The sequence below is a fragment of the Solanum pennellii genome, chromosome 12 (genome assembly GCF_001406875.1).
Source record: "Solanum pennellii chromosome 12, SPENNV200".
Taxonomy (NCBI): Eukaryota; Viridiplantae; Streptophyta; class Magnoliopsida; order Solanales; family Solanaceae; genus Solanum; species Solanum pennellii.
In genome coordinates, this window is record NC_028648.1 from 79,514,381 (window position 1) to 79,528,988 (window position 14,608).

Consider the following 14,608-nt stretch of genomic DNA (forward strand, 5'->3'; position numbering starts at 1 on the left):
CATGAAAAAGTGTTTCTACTAAACACTTTCGGCTCATATTTTGAAAAATAAATATTTCTGTATCTATATTCAAACATCTATTAAATAAAGAATAACTTTCACATATAGCAAACATAAAAATTATATTTGTATGTTATAGCTATAGTTTTCATAATTGTGCTCCATAGCAAACATAAATATGTATGTTTTGCTATACATGTATAAAAGAAAACAGCTGTATAATTTATTTCTGTTTCAGTATACATATACAAAAGATCAATTGTATAATATGAGTTTGTATAAAGCGAGAACGATAGAAAGACAAAAAAAATGGGCTGAAAAAAATCGTATGTGTATAATCACAAGTGTATATGACGAAAATATATGCATTTGTATTTGTATATACAATTTTCTCTCGCTTTATACAAACAAAAACACAATGTATACATATGTGTTTATATAAAGTGAAAGTGACAAGCGAGACCTGGGAGAGTGCCAAGTGATATATGGAAAAGTGGCGAGCGAGGTCTGAGAGAGGGGAACGAAAATATATGTATATATACAAATTTCTCTCGCTTTATACAAACACAAACACTTTTTATACATTTGCGTTTGTACAAAATTGAGAGAGGCGAGAGAGACTGCCAGCAAAAACGAGTGTGACGAGCAATATTCACCACGAGAGAGGCAAAATAGCAACAATCTGCTATATGATACAATTAAATCAAACTATATTTATAACATTTAATTTGAATTTATAGTTTGTTATTATATATAATTTTTTCTTAAATAAATATAAGTTAATCACGTAGAGTATATCTCATCCTTCGAATTATACACATCACTATCAATCGAAAAAAACATAAAGTTTTACTACTTGTTAAATATGAGCGAGTTTTTAATATTGCAAACCATTAAAAGAATAATTACAAAAAAAGCTTAATACACAATAATCACGTATAATTATCAATCTTGTCATTTTATTAAAATTACACGTCTGAAAATTCTTGCTATTAAATAAATTCAAAACAAAATCAATTATTTTTTCTCGTTTTATCTTTCCCTTCTTCTTTACTTGTTCATAGAGTATTTAATTTGCCACCCCATTTAAAAAGTAATAAATAAAAAAATAATTTTATCATATCACTCCTCTGAATTAATAAATTTTATATCTTAAAAAATGCATTAATATTGAAGAAATGATTATAATTATAAAGAATAAAACTAAAAATTAATTTTTGCGATAAATTATCTGTTATTAAATATTTATTTTTTCTTTTTTTTTAGTATTTTTACCAAGGGCAAATTTGTCATTAGCCACTTAATGACTACCATAAACAAAAGTCAACAGACAAAAATTCTTTTACCTTAAAAAAGGAAAACCACTAAAAACATATTTTATCTTTGCCAAATTAATGCAAAACGTTTGATGATAATTAATACTCCGATAGGATAATTAATTTATCCAATCATCAACAACACTTATTTTCTTTGTGTAAGATAAGAACGAAATCACATGAATACGTAATCATATACTATTTCCTTTTACCTTTTTTAGTTTGTAGTAAGTTTTTGGTAGAGTTAAATGATATAAATTTTAATTTATATTTTAAGATATATATTTTTTATAATAGTGATATAAAAAAAGGTAACTTTCATATATAGCAAATAAAAAATTCATATTTTATGTTATAGCAAAGTTTGCATAATTGCGCTCCATAGCAAACATAGAAACTGTATAATTCGCTATACATATACAGTTGGAGAAAATTGTATAAAACGAAGTGTATAAAACAAGAAAGAGAAAGACACTTGGGTAGAGAACTGTATAAAAACAAAGTGTATAAAACGAATTGTATTATCATAAGTGTATAGAACGATTATATACAATTTGAATTTGTATAAAATGAGAAAGAGAGAAAGGCAAAAGAGACTCAACAAGGAATATACAATTGAATGGAATTGTATAAAACGAGAAAAAGAGAAATTAGATACAATTTGGAAATTGTATAAAATGAGAAAGAGAGAGGCAAAACAAACTGGGCAGGGGAGTATTTTTATTGTATAATTATAAGTGTATCGGACGAAAATATATGTACTTGCATGTGTATGTACAATTTTCTCACGCTTTATACAAACAGAAACACAATTTATACATTTCACTTCTGTTTGTATAAGTGAGAAAGGCGAGGGTGGCGAGCGAGATTTGGGAGAGTGGCGAGCGAGATCTGGAAGAGGGGAGAGAGGGGAACAAAAGTATATGTATTTATATAATTTTCTCTGCTTTATACAATTAGAAACAATTTTTATACACTTGTGTTTGTATAAAAAGTAAGGAAGCGAGCGAGATCTGGAAGAGGGGAGAGAGGGGAACAAAAGTATATGTATTTATATAATTTTCTCTGCTTTATACAATTAGAAACAATTTTTATACACTTGTGTTTGTATAAAAAGTAAGGAAGCGAGCGAGAGATTGGAGGTGAGTGGCGAGCGAGATATTTGGGAGAGAGGCGCCTGACAATTTTTTGCAAACGTTTGCTATGGAGCACAATTAAATCAAACCCTAGCTACTCCATTTATTTTAGGTTATTAAATTGCTATTATATACAATTTTTCCTATAAAAAAATATAATGATTAATAGTACTTTTCGTATAGTTTTTAAACATTTAAAATTTTATTTTAAAATATTAAATTAATGTAATTTAATTTGACTCTGAAAATAAGTTAAATGAACTCTTGACACATAATTAAAAAAGGACGGAGGGAGTATTAATTATTTGTTCAAATTAATATCGTTTAATAATATTTTATTAATCTTCCATGCATATATATATTTGATTGATAGCTAAAATAACCTCTTTCAAAAAAACAGAAAAAAAAAACTGGATTTTTCTTACCTTAATCCACCAAAATAGAAGGAAGAAACTATTGAAATTACATTCTTTAAATTTCTTCTTTTTTGTTTCCAAAATTTTATCCTATAAATATTATTTTGTTGTCTATTTTCATCTCTTTGAAATCAAAATTTCAAGAAAAAAAAACATGATGGGCGTTTAATTTCTTTATTTTTGATTTTGATTTGACAAATCAAAATCAAAGACGTGTTACCATAATAACAATACTTTTTTAGGATTTCGTTCATCAAGTTCTTGTTTGATCTGTCGTTGTTACAACATCACAATATTCGTCTTTTTTGGCATTTGTTTTGCCAAGAATTCTGTATTTTCGTCGTATTTTATTCATTTTTTGATCTAAAATCATCATAAAGTTTCAATCTTAAGCACATTTTAGGCCAAGATTCATTAAGTTCTTGTTTGATCTGTCGTTGTTAGAACGCCACAATATTATTTTCATCGTATATGTTCATTTTTGAGCTAAAATCATCATAAAGTTTCAATCTTTAGCACATTTTAGGCCGAGATTCGTCAAGTTCTTGTTTGATCTGTCGTTGTTAGAACGTCACAAAGTCTTGTCTTTTCATCATTTTGAGCTAAAATCTACGTAAAGTTTCAATCTTTTTCGCATTTTTGTCCAAGATTTCCCAAAGGGTGTTCACCAAAATCATCAATGGCACCACCCTTTAGCTGGTGGGGTGGTAAAGAGACCCAAAGGGGTACCCCTGTAGTAGTAAAAATGGAGAATCCAAATAACTGGTCTATGGTTGAGCTCGAAACTCCCTCAGAGGATGGTAGTTTCTTGTTAACAAAAGGTGAAAAGGTTAAAAACAAGAATGCAAAACAACTAACATGGGTTCTTCTTCTCAAAGCACATAAAGCAGCAGGTTGTTTAACTTCTATTGCCTCTGCATTGTTCAGTTTTGGTTCTGTTATTCGTCGTCGTGTAGCCACTGGAAAAACAGATTCTTCCACAAGCAATAGTTGGTTCTATTCTTGTATAAAGGTGATTGTTTGGTTGTCTTTAATCTTGTTAGGTTTTGAAATAGCTGCATATTATAAAGGTTGGCACTTTAGTACTTATGATCTTCATATTCAGCATTTGTACACAATGGCAAATCCATTAGCTGTGAAGGGTGTTTTTGATTTGCTTTATTCCATATGGGTTGTTGTTAGGGTGGAGTATTTTGCTCCCATTCTTCGATCATTGGCAAATGTGTGTATTGTACTCTTCTTTATCCAGAGTTTCGATAGATTGATCTTGTGTTTGGGTTGTTTATGGATCCGTATATGGAAGATTAAGCCGGTTTTGAAAGATGGTCCGGTGGATCTTGAAGACGGTGATGGTGGTTACTATCCTATGGTTCTTGTTCAAATCCCCATGTGTAACGAAAAAGAGGTAATTTTTCCTATTCTTTAAAGCTACTATAGTCTTCTTCATCTGTTTTGAGTCGAGGGTCTGTTGGAAATAGTCTCTCTATCTTTTCAAGGTAGAGGTAAGGTCTGCGTATATGCACACTACCCTCCATTTGTTGTTGTTGTATTCTTTAAGATTTTCTGAATGTTGTCAGTATATTGAGTAGTGGCATGGAAGGGGTCTAAATGGATATTGAGGATTCATGTAGTGAACCTTAATATAGTATGGATTAGAGCGTAGTTATGGTTTCGTTGTGTTAAGTCTTGTTTTATATGTTTATTGTTTGTCTGAAAATTGAGTGTTGGTTGGCAATTGGTATCAGGTTTATCAGCAAGCTATTGCAGCTATGTCTAGTTTGGAGTGGCCTAAGTCGAAACTGTTGATTCAAATTCTTGATGATTCTGACGATTCCACGACTCAAATGTTGATCAAAGAGGAGGTACATAAATGGCAGAAGGATGGTGTAAACATTGTATATCGTCATAGAGTGATTCGAGAGGGTTACAAAGCTGGCAATCTTAAGTCAGCCATGAATTGCAGCTATGTCAAAGACTACGAATTTGTTGCCATTTTCGATGCTGATTTTCAACCATCACCTGATTTTCTTAAGAGAACTGTTCCTTACTTCAAGGTATTCAAATTATCTTCATTTCTTATATGTGGTTCGCGTATAGAATACACTCATGTAGTTTGATTCATTAATTATCGCCTTTCGACTTTGAACTGTAGGATAATGAGGATATAGGGTTGGTTCAAGCAAGATGGTCCTTTGTAAACAAGGAAGAAAATCTTCTAACGAGACTGCAGCACATCAATTTGGCCTTTCATTTTGAAGTCGAACAGCAAGTGAACGGGATCTTTCTGAATTTCTTTGGATTTAACGGGACTGCTGGAGTATGGAGGATTAAGGCATTGGAAGGTTCCGGTGGTTGGTTGGAGAGAACAACAGTTGAGGATATGGACATTGCTGTTCGAGCACATCTCCACGGATGGAAATTCATCTTTCTTAATGATGTCGAGGTACTTTTCCTCACTCGTTGCTAACTTCTCACTAGTAAATGCTTCTTAAAATGTAAAAGACTTTCTTGGATCGATCATTTTCAGTGCCAGTGTGAGGTACCAGAATCATACGAAGCGTATAGGAAGCAGCAACATAGATGGCATTCAGGGCCAATGCAGTTGTTCCGTCTTTGTTTTCCTGCCATCCTTGAATCAAATGTATATAACTCATTTCACTTATCGAATATCCATCTATGATCTATCTACGTATGATAATTCGCGTACTGTCTGACATATTATGCTTCCGATTGCAGATAAGCATTTGGAAGAAAGGCAACTTGATATTCCTTTTCTTCCTCCTAAGGAAACTGATACTTCCATTTTACTCTTTCACTTTGTTCTGTATAATCCTCCCTATAACCATGTTCGTTCCCGAGGCTACACTCCCTACGTGGGTTGTCTCTTACGTCCCCGCCACAATGTCATTTCTCAACATACTCCCGTCCCCTAAATCCTTCCCTTTCATCGTACCATATCTCTTATTCGAGAACACAATGTCTGTGACAAAGTTCAATGCCATGATCTCAGGCCTCTTCCAACTTGGAAGTTCTTATGAGTGGATCGTAACCAAGAAATCAGGACGTTCATCCGAGGGTGACCTTTCGTTATTGGTTGATGAAAAACCAAAACATCAAAGAGGTACTTCAGAGCCTAATTTAGGAGACTTGAAGGAGGAAATTAAGCAAAAAGCACGAAAGTCTTCACGGAAGAAGAAACACAACAGAATATATAAAAAAGAATTGGCTTTAGCCTTCTTGTTATTGACAGCTGCAGTTAGGAGCCTACTATCAGCTCAAGGTATCCACTTTTACTTCTTGCTGTTTCAAGGTATATCATTCCTTCTCGTAGGGCTAGACTTGATCGGTGAACAGGTAGACTAGTCGAATATAAATAGGCTTTCATCGCCACGGGGATATACTATCTCAGCTCAACTGTCAAATCAAAGACAGGATAACGCTGAGCATAGCATTGGCGCGATATGTAAAATTTTGAAAAACTGGGCTAACTCTGGATGAGATGATGGCTCTATTGCCTCTGCTCCGAACGTTAAGCCTCTCAAACATCAAGATGTGTTGGAACAAATAGTAGAAAAACGCGTAAAAACATATATTTGAATACAAAAAACCATCAAGAATGGTGATAATATCTCCCCCCCCCCCCCCCTTTATTATCCTGTTTTACATTTTTGGATTCTTTTGTTCTTTTTAGTACATTGTTTTTGTAAGTTGTAGAAAGTTAAAACACCATAGCAGCATACATCTTTTTTCTTCTACACAAACAATAGTTATTGTAGCAAAAACTTATGTCTTGTAAATAAAGTATTGTTTGTACATTTTTACAGAAAACTCTGTGTCTTTGTATCTGTCATGTACCAAAAGAGCCAATTCTGTTTATTCACGTAAGCCGTATGATTCTGGTATGCTTCCCTGTGTATATAGTTTTCCGACATTAACTTTAAAGATCTAAACTTCTTAGCTTTTCTATCGACAGAAGTCATGAGAGATATTTGCGATAAGTCTTGAACAATATGAATCTGAATTAACAACACCTCATAGCCGATGCTAAATATGAGTATTTTGATATAGTTATTTATTGTCTCTTAACTCCCTGTTGTTCATCCTGTATTCGAAGGATACTTAGAACAAAAACTTTGAAAAAAATTTGGTAACAATAACAAAGTTTAAAGAGTATTTTCAAAACTAGAAAATAAAAATCAGTAGAGAAAATAGAATCAGAAACGATATACAAATTATTTTTCACAAAGAAGAAAATCGAGTCCACTGAATGCATAATGTAATTTCCCTTGATTAAATACCCGAGGTTAATGGAATATATCCTCCAAAGATAGAACGATCTTACTCACCGATGTATCAATACCTATAACCATGATGTCAGCAAACCACTCAACGACAGTAAAGTACACTTTAAAATACTAGATTTAGTAGTAGTAAAAGAAGTCCTTTTTTGTACTATATGAGTTTGCATTTTTATTCCATTTTTGTCTATTTGTATTCCTAGAAATTCTATTTGTGGTTTCATGATTTCCGCTTTCTTTTTACTTAAACTTATACCTGAGTGTTTAATTATATGTATAAATTTTTCTAATAATCTTATATGTTCATCTTGTGTTTTAGAATATAATAATATGTCATCTATATATACAATACAATTTTCTAACTGGTTAAAATAGTTATCCGTAAAATGTTGATATCTTCCTGGTGCTTTTTTATATCCAAACGGTAAAACATTCCATTCATAGAAACCTTGCGGTACTGTGAATGCTGAAAGGAAATCCCTCTATTTATAGACAACAAAAGGTAGTATGAACATGTGCTTATTGTGCCTCATCGAAAAGGTTGAAAAATTCAGAATCTTTCAAAAATGTCACAAACCTTTTGAAAAAGTCACAATCTTTCGAAAAGATCAAGTAATCTTTAATAGGTCACTATTGACGAAAGCCAATATATACCAGACTCTCGGGGACTCATTTTAATTGAAAATAAAATTATTTTCGATTTATATTCATTATTTTAAAGTTTTTGAATAGAACGTTTATCGTTGAAAACTCGAAATAAATTAATTTGATAGTGGTATATATTTAAAGTATATATGTAACTACTTTGGCTGCTGGACATCATGAGAACCGTTATGTATGTGCCTATTTATGTTCTTTTTTTGGCTTTTCTTTGTGTATAAACAATAAAACAAACTGGTTGGTTATGAATGTATTTTTAGAATATTATTTTTATAAGCATTCTCTAAATTTAAACTTCAAATAATAGAAATGTACATTTTTGATTTCTTTGCTTATGAATATTTTACACATTATTATGATTTTTTTGTTCCACTACTTAAATAAATATTATTATGTTAAGTTTGTATTGTTAATTACTCCATATTAGACTATATATTGTCTAAATTTAGTTATTTTTCTAGATAAGATAGAACAAATCATGCTTTTTAATTAATTAATGGTAAATGTGTTTAAGTCATATTTCACAATTCATGCATAAGGTTTAAAATAATAATAAAATTATTAAAATAATTGAACGATCAAAAGTGCTATTTTCCATATTAATTGATTTTAGTTAGGGATATCATATGAGAGGGTAATTGGACTAATTTTACACGAATCAAAATGAAATGAGTTAATAAATGTGACCAACGAAAAGTTATTTGTGTTGAAATAAAATCAGAAGTAGGTCATAATCTAACTCGTTTAATTTAACCCTTTCTAGACGCTTTTACCTTTTTTGTTCCTTGATGACTCTCGAACTCATAGTCTTAGAATTGAAGGTAAGGGATGCTTATTCTTCGAAAAACCCTTTCCTAAATTTTAATTTTTTTTGTTTCTTCTTTTATAAGTTTACCTAATTTTTGTAAAATGGATCACCATTTTGATTACACATAGCCAAATGAATAATAAATTTAATTGCTCTCTGAGGATTAAAAAAGACACACCAAACTAACAAAAACATATTAGCCTATTTAACCTCAAAAGCAAAAAACAAGGAAAACCCCCACCAATTATTTTCCCTTAATTGTGCTCTTCGTGTATTATAAGTTTGTTTAATTTACAAACCAACATATTCATATTTTATATTTATATATGTTTTAACTAATTAATCAATCACGGAAATATATAATTTTAACTAATTTTATAAACCAAGTCTCACGTTTGCTCTACTCCTTCTATTGATGTAGACATGGAGAAGAAGAAGAAAAAAAGGTATATAACTAAAGTCGAAGTTAGGGGTGCAAGAGGTTCATTTGAATCAGTATAAACGTTAGAATTTCACTAAGAAGGTCTAAAATATAAATGAGTAATTAAATTAACACACCAAGAAATTAAAAAGGATTCAGTTAATTACTATATATCTATAAAAAAAATAATTTTAACAATATATATATTAATAATGTAATTTTCTGTCGAACGGGGTTTAAACGAACCCCTTAGTGAAATTTTGATTTCGTCAATGTCTATTATATATACTAAAAGCTCGTTTAGTTTAGGAACAAGTTATCACAGGATTGTTATCCCACCTTCAACGAGGAATAAAATTAACACTACAATTTCAAGATAACTAATCCAAAAATAAGTCATCCCGCACGATTTTATCCCAAGTTACATGAAATAAACGTAATCTTTTAATTAATCTCGAGATCAGTTATCCCTCATCCCTCGTGCCAAACGAGGCTAAGTGTTCGGTTAATCTTTTCCCCCTATTTTCATCAATCTTTTTTCTGTTATTAGTTTTATATATAGTACCTAACGTTTTTGTAATTTACTCATTTTTTGCCCTTCACGTTTTATGTACTTCTACCAAATGAAATATTTGCCGTTAAAAAGCATAAAGTATATGATTATATGAAGAATCCCTATATATATAAATTCATAACTTATATTATTCATTTCTTCATCAACATATATTAAAAATTATCCCCATAAATTTCATTTTGTTGATTAAAAAACATGAGTGATGTTAATCACAAGAACAAAGTTCAATTCAAAGGAGTTAGTAATAAGGTGACACAAACAAAATTAGAATATGATCATCATATTCAATTTTCATCTAAAAATAACACAAAGGATTTTGATTTTCATGGCATGAAAGTTCCTCCACCACCATGTTTTTACGATCGTCCGCCGCGGTTGAGGAGTTCATCATCAAGAAGAAGGGGTTTCATCATCAAGAAACAAGATGATGATCCATTTTATATAGCATATAAAGAGTGTACAAAGACTAGTACTACTTCAAGAAAAGGCAAGTTTTTTGGTGGTTTAAGCAAGGATGATTTTTTTATTGGGATGAAGAAGAAGAATAAGGATTATTTCTCTAGTGTTTTCTCATGTAAACATTCATGTAGTGTGAGAGAAGATAGTGTTGTTATGATCAACTTATCAAATATTCCTATGTCAAAATCAATAAGGGAGAAAAGAGGAATTCAGAGTCCTAAAATCACATGATCTACGATCAGATCTTTATATAACAATTTGGTTTTAGTGAAACAATCAAAAAATATTTAGACAAACGACATCGTTATACAAGAGGTTAGAGTGTACTTGTCTAATTTTGTTTCCTCTCTATGTACTATGCAAATTGTCTTACATTTTTTTCTATATGAAGAGAATATATGACCTTCCTCTTTTTTAATTGAGTACTTATATTTTGCAAGATATCTTAGTATTGTATATAGTATAGTAGATTGAGAAGAGAAAATAATGGAAATTGTCCCTTATTTTATTGATGATCATTATTTATCGAATTTGAAAATATATATATATATTTTAAATACTTTTTGAAAAGAAAAAAAACATCAACTGATCGTGGGTTAGTTTCTTTATGATGTATTAGAGGAAAAGTGATCGATATTTACGAAAAAATAGGTATTTTAATTTAGGGATTAATTTTATATATAGTTATTTAATTTTTACTTTTTACTTTTTATTTTACTAAAGTCACTAAATTACTTGTTATGCTAAAATATTGTACATTACAAGAATTACTAAATTATTTTCAGAAAAATACGCAAGTATTTCCTAGACTATAATCGAAATTTCAGAGACACATCTTAACTAAATTAAGGTCCTATTATCTTCTTAAACTTTTTTTTATATAATTTTGTGCATCTTTTCTCTTACGTGGCACACTCCATGACTCCACGCAATTGAGACGCGTGCGAGATATTTGGATGCCACGTAAGCAAAAAAGATGCACAAAAAAACTTTAATTTAATTAAGATGTATCTCTGAAATTTTAATTATAATCTAAAAGAATACTCGTGCATTTTCTCATTATTCTTTTATAATTAATAAGTCACTCAACTTACGATATTCGAATTTCATTTGAATTAAATTATTGTAGGTTCCTATCAACTAGCTACATGTATGAGGTCCCCATTTAACATGCATACAAGGAAGAAAACAAAGTAGTAATGAGACTAGCACCTTTTGGAGCTAAACTAGAAGACAATATACAATTATTCGTCTACATCATGGTTTTTATAATTATTTAATGTAAATACATAAATTATAATAATTGAATGTTATATATATATATATATATATATATATATATAACAAAAAGTATTTATTATATCTAATACTTAGTTAAAAATAAATGACTTTTTTTTACAAAAAATATAGTTTAATGTCATGTAATTTTTAGGCAAATCAATAAGATATTTAAGTCAAATTCAAAACTAGAATCAGATTAATTATCTACTATCACTACTAAAAAATTGCTACTTTCCAATGGAATTTGACTCGATATGATTTCATTAAAAATCTTTTATTTAACGAGTCAAATTTTAATAGAACATTTATTATAAGTTATAAATTTTGAAATAATTCATGTACTTTAAAAAATATCTAAATATAATATTATTTTTTCCATGAAAGGTAGTATCACATTTTTCATGAAATATTAGGGTAAACGTTTTCTTTTCTTTACCTTTTCTCCACTTAAATTGAAAAAGTAGAAAACACTTTACAATACACCTCTTCTCTTCCATGTCTTGAAGAGAACAACGTTGAGTGAAATTATGTTGAGATCCCTATCTTGATATCTGCACTTTTTTCAAACTATAACAAAAACATGAATCTCCTTAAAATTGTTGGTGTAATATACCATAAATATAACAAATTACAGTTGAAATAAAAATGAACAAAAATGTATAAACAAATCTTTAGGCTGAGGCACGGATATATCTCACTCTATTTATGGAGATTCAAGCCCACTGCGGCGTAATCTACACCGATCCAGCAATAATACTCTTGACTTGTCCCCTCCAGGATATAACAACCCAACAACATGTACGACTCAAACAACTCCGGATTAGTTGAAGAGTCTAATGCTACACAAAAAGAACACCTCCCTTCAACATATAATACTCTCTTTTGTATATAGTGAATGTAGATAAAGACTTAGAATATTATTCTTTGTCTCAACTCTCTCTTTCACTGCTACACCAATCTCAATATAAACATAATAAAACACTACTCATCTTTTTCACTCTACATTTTCTTGTTTTTTCTTCTTACCAACACAAAGGAAGACTACATTATTTGTAGTTGATGAATTCTTCCTTGCAATGAATAGGAAGATAGTTGAGTAATTTGCCAAATGAATGGCTCAAATGGAGATATGTGATTATCAATACAACGCCTTAGGATATTTCGATATTTTCTTTATAAACTTGTTGGGTTTTTAATTATACTATGAGAAAGAATAACATAAAAAATCCAAATTGCATAAAAACTTATTACTCAATATTGCATGTGTAAACTATCCCTAATAAAAAAGAAATTACAAACAAAACAATTGCCAATACAAGTAAAATGATATCAAAGATTTGCATTGTGTATCAATGTGAGAGCTTTTATGTCATCATCACACTCAAATAGCTTCATATAGTTTTCCTTCAAGTCCACTTGCACACCAACTTCAGAATGAACATCAGTATCATACAACCAAAACATTTGCATATCTTTAATACCAAAAAAGAGCAATTTTGGTTTTTCCAAACCAAAATCAATATCATGAAAAGGGAAGTTGCACAAACTTGAACATGAAACTCCATCAACTTCATCATTACCTCCCCATTCTGGTGATGTAAAACTTTCATTAAATATATCAACCAATGTTGATGCTATTTCATCTGGTGAAGCTTTCGTACACGAACCAACAACTTTATTCACAGCATTCCTGATTAATATCACAAAGTCTAGTAACTTCATCTTTGTCTCTCTTGGTACAAATTTTATCGGAACGTCGAGTCTAAAATTCCCCATAGAATTTTGAACTTGTGTTAAAGATGTTTTCGAACGCAAGTTCAATGGTAAGTCCATTAGAGAAGGCCTAACGTACCCGTTTATAGTTGCTGAAGTACGAATAAAAGCCCTCCAAAGAAGTGCTGTAATAATTTCAACTCTTGACGGTTGAAAAGTCAAACCTACTCCGCGTGCTTCATTAATGCAACTTTTTCTTAGCCTTGAAATAGTAGTCTCACGTATAACAAATCTCTTTGTAACAATATCTTTTTCTCTAACTGGATCGTTATTCGACTTGAACAGTCCTGATATATCTCTCGTTGGAAAAACGTTACCTAAATTGAATCTTAGAAAATTAATATTCTCCACAGGAGTTTCCATTTTACACACTTTTGCCCACTCAAAAAGAAATTTAATATCTGAGTTACTTGTGCCGTTACAATTGGTGAAACCATTAAATTACATTTATTTATGTATTTGTTTTCATGTGGCCAAAATAAAGATGCAAGACTAAGGTCATTTTTTGCTTTCTCTATGAAATGATTCAACTTACAATTTACCTTAGCCTTAGTATAACAAATACCTTGATCAAGACAGAGAATCGAACGTTCATCTTTGTCGTACCTTCCTGCTGCTGGATAAACATGAGTTAATACCTTCGAAAGAGATTGTTCGATTCGTTCATCGATGGTTAAGTTGTTGATGAAATTATTATTAGCATAGAAAAGAACAATGGGGACATGTTCTTGCTCAGCTATTTGGTCGAAGAATGAGAGCTTCTAATGTTGAAGGTGAGAAGGAGTAGGTAAAAATGGCTTTATGAGCTTTTGGTATAAGATTTCAATTTCCATTTTTAGATACACAAACTCAAATAAGGATACACTTATATATATAATATATGTGTGTCTCAACTTCCTAATATTTCCTCCGTCCACTTTTATTTGTCATGTTACGATTTTACGAAAGTCAATTTGAGTAATTATTAAACTTAAATTTGATGATATCAATTCGATTTTAAACAAAAGATTTGGATATTCAAAAACTATACAAAGAGTATTATAAATTGTAATTTTTTGCATATCAATATAATGAAAAAATACTTTTAATAAATCTTTTTTTTATCATTTGACTCTATAGAAGGAAACCGTAGCAAATAAAAGCGGTCGGAAGGACTAGGGAGTATATATATATATATAGAAACAAAAATGTTACTCCTTCCGTCCCATTTTATGTAGCACCAGTAGTTCCTTTTTGGTCAGGCTCAAAAAATATATCACATTTCCTTATATGATAAGTATTTATCGGTACAATTCCTTTTTTACTCTTGTTGGTCCCACTTAATTTTAAAGATAATACTCTAATACATTTATGAGGAGGGAGAAAAATGAGTTATTTTTTTTTAAGGATAATTTGGTAAACATTTCAAAGTTTTCATTATTTTTTAAATTTCTTGTTCGTTCAAATATCGCCACATAAAGAGACGA

General features: G+C 30.4%; 1 protein-coding gene and 1 pseudogene across 1 annotated transcript; one reads left to right on the forward strand and one right to left on the reverse strand.

The window, feature by feature from the left end:
* The first annotated feature begins 3,014 nt into the window (after window positions 1–3,014).
* Window positions 3,015–6,775, forward strand: LOC107006783 (probable xyloglucan glycosyltransferase 12). The gene is made up of 5 exons (XM_015205299.2): window positions 3,015–4,273; window positions 4,614–4,922; window positions 5,021–5,311; window positions 5,396–5,509; window positions 5,605–6,775. The coding sequence occupies exons 1-5, from the start codon at window positions 3,548–3,550 to the stop codon at window positions 6,229–6,231; spliced, it is 2,067 nt and encodes a 688-aa protein (XP_015060785.1). The 5' UTR covers window positions 3,015–3,547; the 3' UTR covers window positions 6,232–6,775.
* Window positions 6,776–12,634: 5,859 nt separating this feature from the next.
* LOC107006896 lies at window positions 12,635–13,975 on the reverse strand (annotated as a pseudogene).
* Window positions 13,976–14,608: the final 633 nt, after the last annotated feature.